We start from the raw sequence: 15,111 nt of genomic DNA, 5'->3' as shown, positions 1-15,111 counted from the left end.
ACTCGGCTGCGGCCTACGCCTCGGCCCACCCGGTGAGGTGCTAGATGGCGAAGGCCACCCGGGACCAATTGGTGAGGTAGGGGGACGCCTGGAGCTCAAACTGGAGACTGCACTGGGTCAGGAATGTCTTGCAGTCCCCAGAGTCCCCGGAGAAACTGGTGGGAGATGCCACAATGGCCTTCTCATGCCGTTCTGTGATGGCATGCAACTCCTGAAACCAGGCGTCGATGCGAAACTCCTGGTCTGCCATCCGGCATTCCATCGAAGTGAGCGTGGAGGTCATCTGGTCTGAGTCCACTGGGTTCATTTATGGCTCGAACGTACGGTCAGGGGCCGAGGAGAACCCAGAAGCAGACTCGCAGACAAAGACTAGAGTTTGCAGGGTTTATTAAACAATCAGGGCAGACAAGTTTACATTTGGCATTCAAAGAGGCAGTCCAAGTCCAGGCAGGGGTCGGTACACGGCCAAAACAGAAAGAGGTCCACAACTGAAAACACAAGGAAAAGGCTGGGGTCAAGAAGATGAAGCAACAATGACGATCGAGCACTGAGACAAAAGGAAGAGGGGCTTAAATACACAAGGGAAGGGCAGACAGGTGACACAGATCAACACTAAGCAGACACACAGAGGGAGTGAGAACAGACAGGGAAAGTGAACAAAGACACAGACGAGACAGACTTCAAAATGAAACAGGAAGCGACAAACAGGTAAATGACGCAGATTTGACAGACACACAAGAGGAACCCTTACAGAAATAGTTCATTTGCATTTAATTTAAATGTTAATGGTTCAAAGAATGTCAGGCTGAATGGTTGGCCCACACACATTTTCACCTCACCAAATATGGCCCTCTTTGCAAAAGTTTGAACACCCCTGCTCTAGAGTCTTGGACTCTCGGATTCGCCAGCTGGGTTTGATGGGTGGAAGTTGGATCCAAATCCTGCAACAAGAAATCAGGTTAATTTTCCTGCTAGAACAGCACATCTGCAAAATCAATCCCCCCCCAAAAAACAAACAGGAAAACACCATGGCCAATAAATGAGCTGAAGCAGCCAAAACATTGTAACTACTAAAATGTTTACTATCAACAAAATCATTATGTAATGATTTAACAAATCATTACATAATGTGTCTCAAGCACATCATTTTAAGCTCCAGACCTGTGGTTCATAAAATGCTTCATGTTTTCAATTTGTTCTCAAAAACTTAAATCTAACATTTACAACATCAGTAAAATACTGTGTTTTTCATACCTAACTGACAATCACACAAATATTATAGAAATGCCTTCACAGACAAAGTGGCATTCAGGTCCAAACTCCATAGCAGGTTAGGCTGACAAATCCAAGATAATCTGATACAATGGTTAAACTACAGTATGTATGTAAAGATAGTTCTAGTAAGTAAACATCTTAAGAAGTCAGTACATTGCAGATTTCACTGATAAATGTGTTTTATTGTCTTGGTTTTTCAATTCAGATAACTAAATCTAAATCCTCATCTGTGGTGTTACTTTCAAAGCATCTGATTGAGGAAATGGTGTGACTCAAAGTGGAAATACCATAGAGTTAAATTGTTTTTAAATTCACTATACCACATTTGAACAGTTTTAAAATGTTCGAAGTTCATTTCTGCTTGCAGTGATTCATCTTACCTGTTCTGCCCGCACATTTGTGGTGCAGACAGAGGTTGGAATGATATATAGAACAAAACAAGCCTACATCAGCCATGCCCTTTTCCTTTTAAACAAACAATGATCTGACTCATTGATGAAGTCAAAGTTCATGACAGGCCACCATGACTGGCTTACAGATCAAAATTCGACCTTATTGTGGAAAACTGACAGGTTTTCATCAGCTGTTTGACGTACAGTAATGAATTCCAATTTTCTAAAGCAGCATTTATTTGCTATCATTGTGGTAATATGATGTTCATATTTTGTAAAAAGGGATAAACTGAGTTTATAGCAGGTACAGGGAGAACTTACGAGTACAGTAGGTGTTTTTTATTTGCCTGGTCACAGAATAATTGTAAAGCTAAGTCTTGACTGTGCCATGAAAATGCAATACACATGGCTTTCTTCTCTGATCCATTTGAATCTAAATGAATTGAGCTTAACTCACAATGCTATTCTAATTTTTTGAATATTCAATTAAATTTTGCTCTTAGTATGATTACCCATAAACATTTCTGATTACATCATGTTACCTGTGTGATGTCCTCATTGTCCCAGCTCTGTAATCGTATCACAAAAGTACCATCAAAATCTGAAACTTCCATATCATTTTCTGATTCCCACACAACTGTATCAGCCTCATCAACTCCCAGAACATCTCCAGTAGCTCCTGGACTCATTTCTTCAAGCTCTGGCTGTGGGCTCTCATGATGCTCTTCACCGGTCAAATCAACCATTTGAATGCCGGGGTTGAGTATCTCATTAGCAGTCAGGAGGCGATGGTGACGTCTATCACCTGGATCATTTGAGTTGCCGTGTTGCCCCTGAGATTCTTTTTTCAAATTTGGTTTGGGTTGCATTTTAGTCATGTGATACCCCTGGACTTGCTGTCATATTTTGGGATGATGCCCTCAACCTTTTGGATTTTCGCTCTATTTGAAAATGCACATTCTGTATAGAATATGAGAACAAAAATATATTTTTGTAGTTGATGTCCACAGTAATTTCAGTTACACTACTTTAATATTAAATGGTATGAAAAAACAAGCACAATATTCAGATGTCTCTGAAAAGTTGAAACGTCTCTAATTTGTTCTACAATCAATATTTTTGCTCAAATGTGTTTATTGTGGCTGTGAGGTGAATGTCCATGTTCCAGAAAATCCTCCATAGAATCCTCATAATATCCATGTTCAGATATTTGTGGACTTGCCCCCCTCAGGAAAGAAGATCTTGGCACATGTATTGGTTTTTTTCCACTGTTGAAAGTCTTGTTCCACCAGCATTTCTGGTCCTCACCTGATGATATTCATTACTGTGGAAATGAAGCCAGACAAGCTCAACCTTCCTGAGAGTCTTTTCACCTGCAGTGTTTCCCTCCATCTTTGGTCCGGGTATTACGTGATGTACTGCAAACAGCAATTTTTTATCTTAATTTCTGTTGGAGGGTAACTTTTTCTGTGCTGCACTGTGCTTGATGACAGAAGGAGACCACAGCAAGTGGGTCACCTTGAGAGCTTATATACTTTTCCATCTGCTCATCAGTAATGATGGAGGGCACAGCCTTCTCTCCCTGCAGACATCAAAGATGAAAGAGAAACTTTAAAGCTTTGCTTTGAAAATAAACTACCCGGACAGTCCATTAGTAAAAACCATCCTCTGAACATATCTAGACTAATCATCAAATATCCACACTAAGTATTTTATTTGGTGGAACAGGGTAATAGCTCAAAATCATTTAAAGAATGTGATTAAACTTTTGAGGAGGATTTTGTGCCTAGAAATTGGGATGCAAGGTTTAGGGAATCAGTGGGTTAACAGCATATTGCTCGTTTTGAGTGAAGGGGTCAGTGAACAATTTTCACAACCTAAAAGACAATTCAGTTTGAATATTGACGATTTGTATGGATTTCTACAGGCCCGTCATTACATTGAAGAAACAAGGAAGAAGATTACATAAGAGCAATGGGATAATATTTTATTAAAAGTCTTTACGGATGTTTATATGCTTATGCTTCAGGGGGAAACCAAAACACCATGTCAAAACTTTATAGGGGCCGTGCTGCTGGGAAAGCCTCATTAGACTATATAATGGCACGGCAAAAAATACATTACACACACCCATCTGTATGTTGTAGACAGTCCAGATGCTTTGAGGCAAATTAGTTTCACATATTTTGGTTCTGTTCAGTATTGCTACCTTTTTGGCAGGAGGTCAGTCAAATTTTGTAACAAATATTTGCAATAGGTATTCCATATCAGTTTGTTTCTCTATATCTAGGGGCTTTGCCACAAAATAACCTTTGTTATAATGATAAATATCTATTTCAGAAAAAAAAGTCTTCATATGATTTACTATTTGAATGAAATTTTGACTTTTTACCTAAATAATAAATTAGGGCTTCAAATGTAATGCAATAACTATTTTGGGGATCATTATTGACAGCATCTTTTGGCTTATTTGGGAACTGCATAAACATGCTGCATGGTGCCATTAACCTGGTTTTATCACAGTTGAAGTGAGCCTAAATCTGTGGTGCGTCACTCATTTCTACCCACCTTATCTCTCTGCGTGTGCAGAATATCCATTTGAGGAATCGCTCTTGACAGCAGAGATTGTTGCAGATCCTCCTCCATGTCTCCACCTTGCCACTGACCAGTCCACTGGAATGAATGGGGCTCATTATCATCCCAATTCCCCCTCAGTGTTTCGTTTTGTTTTTCAACACTTTCCTTCTGGGGCTCCATTTTGCGAGATCCTACAATAGTTTTGCGAGTGCATTTAGAATTCTGAATCAGGTCAGAAAAGCCTTGAGTTTGCCAGGGACTTCTGTACACACCTACCTGCTTCAACCATTCCTTTATACCAGGGGCGGTCTACCAGTCAGAGACCAAGAGCCACAAAAATGACCATGGTACTACAAAGAGCCACATCATATACATGTGGACTGACAAACAAACTCCCTCTCACACAAACACAAAATGACATAACATAAAAATCCATGCATTTTCTAAGCCAAAACTATTTATTGTGGACGCAAAGGAATACCCATGATAGAGATACAGTCTCTCCCTGTCTAACCCTAAACCTCAGCTTCATACTTTCAGATGACCACACGTTTCTTCCCTGCTATTTTTCTGTTAACATTAACAGTGTGAAAGCAGGACCAATGGCTTCCTCTCACCTGCCCTGCAGCACTAAGTGCCTTTTGGTTCTGCCCCTCACTGGCTGGATTTTATGGAGAACATTTTTGACTGGTTTTCCAGGGCATAAAAGAGACATTTCAAACTGCAGGCTGAACTCGCCATCTTTGGCTGCTCACAGACAACAGCAGTCTCTGATGCTGGGGATGATTGTTGCAAAAAGAGTAATTTTGATGGAGTGGAAGTGGACATCACACTTCTTTTCAGAGGCGGATGGCTGATATGACTTCAGTCATTACAAATGGAAAGGCTTGGGTTCACAAAGACAAATTCTGTTGAAAGGTTTTTGACTATTTGGGGCCTCTCTTAATCTAAACAAGGAAAGGTTGTTGTAATGTGGTTTACAAACAAACTGTATTTAAGTTAACACTCAGATTAATGGCTGAAATTGAAGAATGATGAAGAGCCCCACCGAAACAATTCACCATCAACCACCATTGATGTACAGAAATGTTTTGGAAAGTGTTAAACTGATCAAAATACCATTGTATTTCACAACTGACAGTAGAAAGTGGAAGTGATGGAGTTATTGTGTTACTAATGCTTGATTCACACGGCAGGATTTTAAAATTATGGGCAGATTTCCCAAACCTAAGAGACCACACACACACACACACACACACACACACACACACACACACACACACACACACACACACACACACACACACACACACACACACACACACACACACACACACGGCGATGAATAATCCCAGGTTTAACAGTGTGTGGTGTGCAGCCACTCGGCAGCATCAACACACCACACATGAACTGATTTCACTCGTGAACGTCCCCACATCAGACGGGAAATCCAGAGTCATTCCAGAGTCAACAAACATGGCGGATGAAGAGGATGCATTGGCGATCGCTTGTGGTGTTTTTATCAGAAAAAACACCTTTTGAAAAGAAGAGGCGTTGGTCAAAGGAGTGGAGACAACAGGAGCATGTTTCCTCGCCACTACGTCACCTGGCTTTCTGATTGGCTACGCGTCACCCCCCGGGGGACACCACGCACCATGAGAACTCGGCCAAAACAATCCAACATGTTGAATATCCCTGATTTGAGATCGGAGTGGTCCCGACATCCTTCTGAGCAGACGAGAGCAGTCTTAACACACTGCAGGATTATCAGATGAGATTATCTTTTGATGATCTTAGCGTCCTTAAGATTGTTGGAAGGAAGAATCAGGGCCAAAACCGGCCTCATTATCCTGCCGTGTGAACCGGGCATTATGCTATAACGTGTTTATGAGCATTAAAATGACCCAAATCACTTTTCTCTTTCAAAAGACTCTAAGCTGGATCAGTTTCTGATTGGATTCCTCTAAATCAATCGACACATCATTATCTCCACACTATTTTACACCATTGTTTTAATATACATCCTATCATATGAAAAAGTGCTGTAATTATGATTCATATTATGATTCTGTATTTTTATAATAGTATCAGTTGCTTTCACTAGTTTTATGTCCAGAGTGCATAATTTCAAATTAAAAGAATCAATCACCCGCTCAGAAATGTGCTTGATCAAGAAAGAGGCAAAGTTTCATACTTTTGATTCTTCGCAGCTTGTTTTTACTGTGTGAATCTGGATAAAACTGTTAAAAAGTCAATGCTGGATTTTTGTCCATTTGCTTGGTCATTTCCTAGATCAGATTGGAGTTTCTGGAGAGCTGGGTTTGGCCCACGGACCTTATCTTTTACGCCCCTGCTTTAAAGTGAGTTTCTATGGGATGGCACAGTGGGCCAGTGGTTTGCACTGTTGCTTTGGTGTGAGGTTGTCATGTTATCGCTGTGTACCTGGCTTCTTCCAACAGTCCAGACACATGCTTGCAATCAGTTATAAATTGAAAGAACTGCCGCATTCAAAGTAGTAAAAACACCTTCATCAGTCGATATACAACATACACCTTCAAAAATAATCCCTCTTTATATGGTCTTAACCATTTAAGACTTTGGACACGTCACTAGTCCATCAGTGAAAGTCACAAATTAATACAAAAAGCATGTTTTTAGACTTTGGTACACAGTGATAACATGACAACCTCACACTGAAGCAACAGTGCCACCACTGAACCAACCTCATAAAAACTCACTTTAAAGGGTGTACAACATAAATGTGTGGGCCAACTCCGGCCCGCCAAACCACAAAGCAAATGGTAAAAATTCCACAGAAATCATTGACTTGTTAAAAAATGTCTTAAAAGCAGCAGACACCACACTTAACCTGAGCTGAGATATCAGTGATGCTGCCATGAAGGACAGCTACCAAACTTCAATAGTAATAGAGGTTGGTTTGGGACTTTTTTTGGGCCATTTTACTGTATTTTGCACTAGAAAGCATAATAAAACAGTTTTTTTGTTGAAAATAGCAATTTTCAGTAACCGTTTGATTTGGTTAAAAAAACTAAACTTAAACTCTGCGCCACAACAAATAAAAACTTTAAAGTTTGAATTGAGAAGTTATACCAAAATTTGATCAGTCTGTCCCACTCGAGACGACATTATTCTGAACTGAAATGAGTTTGACACCCGTTTAAAGTCTAGTTGGGATAAACAACATCACACCTCTCCTGAGCAAAAACCTTTTTCTTTTTATTTCTTGTTGAAAGGAACTCGGTAGAATATTACAGCAGAACACACGACTGAAACAGCTGCCATTTCACGTAACACAGTACAGGAAGAAGGATGTAGTTCAATCGCATGTGTAATATCATATATAGCATATTCATATCAATAGGAAAGAAACCCCCCCCCCAAAAAAAAAAAAAAATATTGCTCCCAGGTGGTTTTAGTATTTATTTTTTTATATGGCATTACTCTGCTTGTGTCTGTAAGTGGAGTGGGAACAGGAGGAGGCGGTAAAATTCAACAAGGTTTCACCCAAAACAAAGGAAGTGGGACAATGAACGGTGACAATTCCCTGAAAACGTGGGAACGTTGTGACTTTTACTTCTGCTTAAAGCATTTATCATCAGGCTGAGGAGTAAACTTTGTCTATTGCAGTACAGAACGTAAAATTTGAAAACTGCTCTCAAAAACTGATAAATACCATGTTACAGCAATTATATAAAAAAAAAAAAAAGAACACAAGGCAGCTCAGCGTGAGAGCAGGCATGCAGAAACACTTTCTTTTTAAAAGAAGGAGTGCTGAAGAGACAACAAACCAAACAAAAAAAATGGCAGGTGTTTGTGTCCTATGGATGGAAAGCCAATAGATGTGAAAAATGTGGATTAATAACTGAAACGAGAGGACTATTGGAGGCTCTGTAAAGTGATCTGGAGTGCTGAGTGTTCGCTTACACTTTTCTAGAAATTGCTATAACATACTGTGTTATCAATTAATTGTACACTCTTAAGATTTTCCTCAAAGGAAGAAAAGAAATGTTAGGAAAATATGACAAAGCAGGTATGAAATATCACCCTGGACAGTTGCATCCAAGTTTAGTGTTTTAAATAAGCCACTTTAGGCAGCATTATCTAATAAATGTCTCATATTTCTAAGACATATTTCAATATATCTCTTTTGGAAAAATAATTCTATCTATACTTAATCTGTTTTAGTAAGTAAATCTCTTCCTATATATATATATATATATATATATATAGTTTTTTTTCTTTATTTACGTACAGCACCCTAGGGATTTTTTAGTTTTCCAAAAGCACCTAATTTCTTCTTACAATCAGACTGAATATTGCTGCAACTGTAAACAGTCTGAGTTCAAGATTAGAGGAACTGAATGGTGCACTGTGAAGTAGTAGGTTGTGTCCCTCCCACCGCATTGTTAAGCTTTTCAGAAACTTGACCATGTGCTGGAACCCCAAGCTCACCGTCTCCGTCACCCCCACCCATCCTGAAGGCCGATTCATCCTCCATAAAAAAAAGAAGAAAGTTCTCCACTCTGGAGTCCCGCCGAACAAAATGGTGTCATTTTCTTCAGTCAGCTCCTTCTGTGCATGTGTGTTCCAGCTCGCCAGTGACTATCTGTCATATTTAGCTTGTAACATCGTTACTGTATGAGGCCCGCAGCTCGTTAGCGTGTTGGAGGGCAGCTTTACGTGATGCACCTGAACGCATCACTCAGCTCCTTTCTCTTTTATTAATGAAACAGTTCAGAGAAATGTGTTTCTGAAAGCATTGGAAGCGAGAAATACGCTGTGCTGTTGAAAAGTTAAAACGCAGCTTCACAGACGTGCGGCTGCCATGAGGGGGCGTGGCCTGCAAGATAAACAGCCTCTTCACGGAGTATGGACTCTCCTGCAGAAAAATTTTTTTTTCAGCAGCTAGCTGATGTCAGTCCGACCTTTCTTCTTGTTCTTATGGGAGTCTGCAGGGACCTTCAGGGGTCAAACGTGGGCCCTAGATGGCGTGAGACATCATCAGTTTCCAGACTGCTCGAGGAGCAGATCTGTGACCCTGGGACCTCAGAGGATGATGCACAGGCACAAGCACCAGCAACACCACCACCTTCACTGGCTTCAGGTGGGACTTCGCAGTACCTGAGACACCAACATGTGGATGGGTAGGAGGAAGATGCGCAGGAGTAAGAGTGAAGGTGTGGGGCAGAATGAATATGTGTGTGTGTTTGGGGGGGGGGGTTATTTGGAGAGGCTCCAAATTAGCCCTGTGCTTGTAACAGATCACCTTTCACGGGAGGAGGTGGAGTGAGACCTCGCTGGGCTAGGTGAGGCTGTGATGCCACACACACACTCACTCAGGCTTGTTGCTCTTGTATATCGTTGTTATTTCCAAGTCAATTTTAGATGAAAACACACACTTATGCCACAGAACAACCATAGCCAATGACTTTTGAGCTACTCCACCACTGGCTGGTTGGTTTTGAAGCACATTTTTCACTCTTCCGCAGCAGCATCATCATCATTCTCATCACACAGACTACCAGACTACATGTCAGCGCCAGGTGAGTTCTTACCATCAGGTATCAACCAGGAGCTGGTTCTGATTTTATATATATATATATATATATATATATATATATATATATAGATAGATAGATAGATATATAGATAGATATTTATATATAATTATTTTATCAATGGGGAATCTTAAACAGGAGCTGACTACTGCAGTCTGCACTCATTTAGCTAAACAGCCACCAATAACTTTATAACATTATTCTCTTATAAAGACAGTAATTTCTCAGTCAAATATACTTTTGAATCCACTGTTTTTAGCATTTTTAAAGTTCATTTTGTCATGCACAGAATAGTCGTTGCTCTCACTCTCTGGTTTCTCTCCAGGCTTTGCATCGTGTTGTCAGCCTCATCACATGTGAGCCACCTCTCTCTTCCCTCTCCCGTCAGTCGTCATCCACGTCGTCGCCCTCGGACTCCTCTCCGGTTCTCCGCTCGTACATCTTATCCCGGTGCCGCTCCTGGATCTCCTTCATCTCCTCGGCGTAGCGGCTGAATGCGCCCCCGAACTTGCCCCACGCCTTGAAGGGGATCGTTATAGAGTTTCTGTAACTGGGTTTCACTTCGCTCACCCGCAAGAAAACTCCGTACTTGTTGGATCCAACGTCAAAGAAGAACCGCTTGGAGTCCACCATGATGGACGTGCCCTCTGGGAGCTCGCTGTAGCCGCCGGCTCCTCCACCGCCTCCGGCCAGTTCCTCCTCGTCTCCCCCGTAGTCGTCTATCAACTTGGCCAAGGCGTCGCGGAATTCTATCAAGCCCTGGGCCGGGAGGGCGATGGTCTGCCCGGCCTGCAGGCCGGCTCCGGGCATGCCACCTACCCCGACTCCAAAACCGGGGCCTCGGTTGACGGTCTGCCGGATTCGGAGAAACCGACCCCGCTGGTTCTCCTTCAGGTCGAGGTAGTATTTTCGGTTCTCCCGCACCAGGAACTCGCTCTTCAGGGCCCGTCTAGGCCCGGTGTCATCCCCACCGGAGGATTGAGCAATCTGCTCCGGGGTGCTCGGCCCGAGCTGGGCGTAGTGCTCTATAAAATCTCCCAGGTAGTCGCGGAACTCCGCCGCCACGGACATGGAGAGAGTCAGCCGACTTTTAGAGCCACCGGCGCCGACCTCGGCGATTTTGATGAACCGGCCTTTGGCGTTCTGCTTTACGTCCAGGTAGAAGCGTTTATTCTGAATATCCAGCCGCTTCGACGCCAGCTCCTGCGTCTCCGGTTCCCGCTGGTAGTGCTGGAAACCGCCGCCGCCGCCGCCTCCTCCGCCGCCGCCGCCACCGCCTCCCCCTCCGCTGCTGCCGCCGCGCTCACTTCCACTGTCCCCATCCGCCATCTTCGCCACCAGCAGCCCGTCTCTCCGCGTATTTCTGACCCCTCCGTCTGGAGGAACCCGGACGCTGCCACCGCCTTCTGATTGGACGCTGCGGCTGCCACTCACAACACCAGATATGATGTGCGTTGTCATTGGCCGTTTTTCCTGCCTGTTAATAAATCGAAGCCGCCCCCTTTGTTGACACTGGAGTAGATGCTGTATTTACAACCTTCAACAGCTCTACGGGTCAGTATTAAACTCGTATTCACTTGAATACGTGTCTTTTAGTGGATTTATTTTGGTACAACGGATTGTATACCATGTGTGGGGATTAATAAATTGTATATTTGCGAATTGTGCATGTTGTTTTAAAACTGAGGCGTTAAACTGGCTGTGTGATGCGCTTTGTACAGTTTTGGCACGGACGTTCCTGGAAGAACACTCCAGTCCACATTCAGTTCCGCCTACTTGTTGGTTCCGTGCGCAAAGACAGGCTGTGTGAATCTCGGGTGGGGGATGGGTGAGGGTTCCTGCAAGCCGTTCTCTGATTGGTCCAAACGCAGATTCGAAGGAGCAAGGTGCGTTCTGATTGGATGTGTGGACTCCCACGAGGGGTCGCATGCAGAAGATTTGTGAAGGGGTTTATTGTTTCTTCGCTCGCGGAGCTCAAACTGTTTCTATCCGCTCACTTCTACAATCAAACCAGGACACCGAAAAATGGTACGTGCACAGGGACTCCGGCGGAAAGATTTTCCTCCAGGCCCGGCTTTGGTGTGGTGTTGTTTATATGCCCTTGTGGAGAGTGCAATGTTGAATTTCCGGGAGAGAAAATCCGTGTGTGCGTGTGGCCAAAAAGGAGCTAACTGTCAGCTAACGTGTTAGCATTCCGTCAAAAGTCCGACTTTTGGAGCTTCTCCCTCGGAGATAGAGTATCATATTAATTTTCCCCACAGTCTCATGTTTTTAAGGATGACCTGATTAATTAGAAATGTAAACTTTATTTGGGGAAAAAAGTGCAATTTTAACCGGTGGGCGGTGCGGCAGCAGGCGACAGTCGGTTTAACGGTTGCTTTGCTCATCCCGAGTCTTTCTTATTGTGTGTTGAGATATAACCTGTAGGACAGCGCGCGCAAGCGTGTTTGTGTGTGATGGGAAAGTGGCTGTGATTCAAACTTTCCTCCCTCCGGTTGAGATTTGAATGGAAACTTGAAAGCTGCGGGTTTGTTTTCGGTGTGTTCCGCTGACAGCTTCTCTGCTTATTTTCTGCTCCTGGTTTTTCTGTGTGTGTTTCCATTGAGGGGTTGAGTTTAACTGGTCCGGTTCGTGTGGTTAAAGATGACCACCTCGGCCACTGCGGCCGGTTTGTTGTGTTTTATTCGTGATTGGCGGGAAAGCGACGCAGCCCCTTTGTACCCTCCCTTTATTTGATCATCCCTAACCACGTCAATGAGACTTGTTGTTGACTTGTGTGGGGAAACAGTGTCTTATCTTTACTGGTTAATTGTTGCTGACAATCCAAACTACACATATTCATCTTGCTTTCATGCACCTATATTGTCCTTACAGTATGTTTCTTGTTATGACTCAATCCAGGCTGGAGGCAAAGCAGGAAAAGACAGCGGCAAAGCAAAGGCGAAAGCAGTGTCTCGCTCTCAAAGGGCTGGACTGCAGGTACTCGTTTCTCTTCTGTCCTCACACTTGAAGTTGTGGCTTTGCTGCTGCTGTAAGTAGTTTTCAGTTTGTGATTTGTAATAAGCCTGCCTGTTTCCTGCCAGTTCCCGGTGGGTCGAATCCACAGACACTTGAAGACCCGCACAACCAGCCACGGCCGCGTAGGAGCCACGGCAGCTGTGTACAGTGCTGCCATCCTTGAGTACCTCACTGCTGAAGTGAGGCCCGTTCCTTGTTTTTGGGGTGGAGCACGGTTTCAATCGTCTGTCTGTGCTCATGGTCCCGTCTTTGTTTTGGCTCTCAGGTACTAGAGTTGGCGGGTAATGCCTCTAAAGACTTGAAGGTGAAGCGTATCACCCCTCGTCACTTGCAGCTGGCCATTCGTGGTGACGAGGAGTTGGATTCTCTTATCAAGGCAACAATCGCTGGAGGAGGTGAGCTGGCATATTTCTATTTAGTCTCTCGCTCTTTTTATTTGTTGTTCTTTCTTACTTTCTCTTTGTATAGCAGCAGTAGCATTTTAGACTTTCTTTCTTTGGAAATGGTTTGATCTCACTTATGATTGTTGTTTCCAGGTGTCATTCCTCACATCCACAAATCCCTCATCGGGAAGAAGGGCCAGCAGAAGACTGCATAGATGCAACGCTGACCAGAAGTTTCGGGGGATTGGGCTTTGACCGGACCAGGAGTTCACACTTGTTCTTTTTTAATATTAATATTATAGCAAACGAAGAGTGATTGTTAGACTTTGTCTTGTTATATTTTCCCATAACTAGAAAAAAAAATCGTACAGCAAAGCCCATAACGACAGAAAACCCTTTGTATGTTATTGTAGAACGTTTGACTGGGGAGTTCATGATTATTTGAATTTGTTTGATTGGCCTGGGACTCTGTAATGTTTTATACTGAAAAAAGAAATTGTTAAAAACATTTTTTATATAAAAACACTTGTTTTGTGGTTATTTTCTTGAAGTTACAATATTTACTATAACGTGTTTTTAAAGATGACTTTTGGGGACTCAAACAAGTTAACCACAGCTAAATGTGAGATGGTGCTTCTGATTGTTCTGTTATCTTCGGATGTACTGTAATTTGTTCAACTGCACAAGAATGGTGATGTATTAAACCGTGACTTTTTTACACCACAACCAAATGTCATAACCTTTTCCTGCAACTGGGCTGCAGTGTTTTGTGTTCATGTTTACAACAGTTGAGACAAGAAGAACAACAAGCAAAACCTGAAATGCTGTGTTGCTTTGGTCGGTTCATCCTACGGGATGCTTTGTTTCGCCTCCATGGAACAAGTAACCTGCCATTTATCAGCCACACCATTCCCAGGTATATCTTCTGTACCCAGATGAGACTCGCAGCCGATAAGAAATTCACCCGTTCTTACCTTTTCTCACAGTGTGGAAGTATGTGACATGTCCCTGCATAAAACATCGTGACATATTTGAGCCCTTTTTTGAAAGCTGTTATGTTCAGGGAAATGGCTTTGCATATTTTATCTTTGAATAAATACCCTTGGCACAATCTCCTTGACTTGCTTTGAAACTTTGGCTTGTAGCCTTAAATATGTACAATGATTTGAACCTCCAACAGCATACAGCGTTTATATTGATGAGAAAATGACAACACGTACACCAAGCATTTACAGTTGGATTTATTTTATTTTTTTTAAATTTGGTGGCTTTATTTTAGTGGTTATCCACTTGTGCCAGCAGAGGGAGCCACTGGCCATCATTATTTGTGCTCTTCTTTTACACGGGTACAATCTGAATGTTGAGGATGCCTATAAACAAACAGGGAGAAATTGTCTCTTTTAAAGTAACACAATCAGTGAAGTCATCTTAGGTTTTAACAGTACATTTTGATGACAAGTGGTCCAGAGCAGTAGAATGACGGCACAACCATTTTAAACAACCACAACTCCAAATGTTAGTTTCAATGCAACAAGGCACATGTGGAAAATCTAAGAAAAGGAAATCCAATTTTAACTGTCTTCTGGTACAAAATATATGTAAAACTTTTGTTTGCATCACTTATATGACTTTGTTTTCTTTTTTTGGGCTGTCTAAAATTGAAAAAACGATCTGCAACACTGCAGGCCTCTTCATATTTTTCTAAATTCACCCACACTGTGCTACTGCTGCTTCACCAGCAACACAAGAGCCTTTACCGCTGCGAAAACTCATCACGCAGTCAAGAGTAAAACATGAATCCACATGGCTAAACTGTGTCTCACTTTTCATTGCTTTCAGACGATAAGCAATCAGTGACAACAATCACCGAAATAGATAAACTCTATT

At 42.6% G+C, this 15,111-nt stretch overlaps 2 protein-coding genes across 3 annotated transcripts; one reads left to right on the top strand and one right to left on the bottom strand.

Annotated features, from left to right (window-relative positions):
- Positions 1–371: 371 nt before the first annotated feature.
- On the bottom strand, positions 372–11,169 carry LOC308111996 (transcriptional regulator protein Pur-beta). 2 transcript variants are annotated; one of them, XM_080467162.1, is made up of 4 exons: positions 10,131–11,169; positions 4,236–4,340; positions 840–941; positions 372–488 (listed from the first exon to the last, which is right to left on the bottom strand). In XM_080467162.1, the coding sequence occupies exon 1, from the start codon at positions 11,150–11,152 to the stop codon at positions 10,208–10,210; it is 945 nt and encodes a 314-aa protein (XP_080323288.1). In that variant the 5' UTR covers positions 11,153–11,169; the 3' UTR covers positions 372–488; positions 840–941; positions 4,236–4,340; positions 10,131–10,207. The 2 variants fall into 2 exon arrangements, with proteins under 2 accessions (XP_080323288.1, XP_080323287.1); XM_080467161.1 differs by lacking the exon at positions 4,236–4,340.
- Positions 11,170–11,328: 159 nt separating this feature from the next.
- On the top strand, positions 11,329–14,337 carry LOC308111997 (histone H2A.V). The gene is made up of 6 exons (XM_080467163.1): positions 11,329–11,377; positions 11,545–11,851; positions 12,725–12,802; positions 12,907–13,020; positions 13,107–13,236; positions 13,378–14,337. The coding sequence occupies exons 2-6, from the start codon at positions 11,849–11,851 to the stop codon at positions 13,437–13,439; spliced, it is 387 nt and encodes a 128-aa protein (XP_080323289.1). The 5' UTR covers positions 11,329–11,377; positions 11,545–11,848; the 3' UTR covers positions 13,440–14,337.
- The last annotated feature ends 774 nt before the right edge of the window (positions 14,338–15,111 follow it).

Source organism: Lipophrys pholis (genome assembly GCF_963383615.2).
Source record: "Lipophrys pholis genome assembly, chromosome: 7".
Classification (NCBI taxonomy): Eukaryota; Metazoa; Chordata; class Actinopteri; order Blenniiformes; family Blenniidae; genus Lipophrys; species Lipophrys pholis.
Note: the sequence above shows the minus strand (reverse complement) of the source record. Positions and strands in the feature narration are given on the sequence as shown.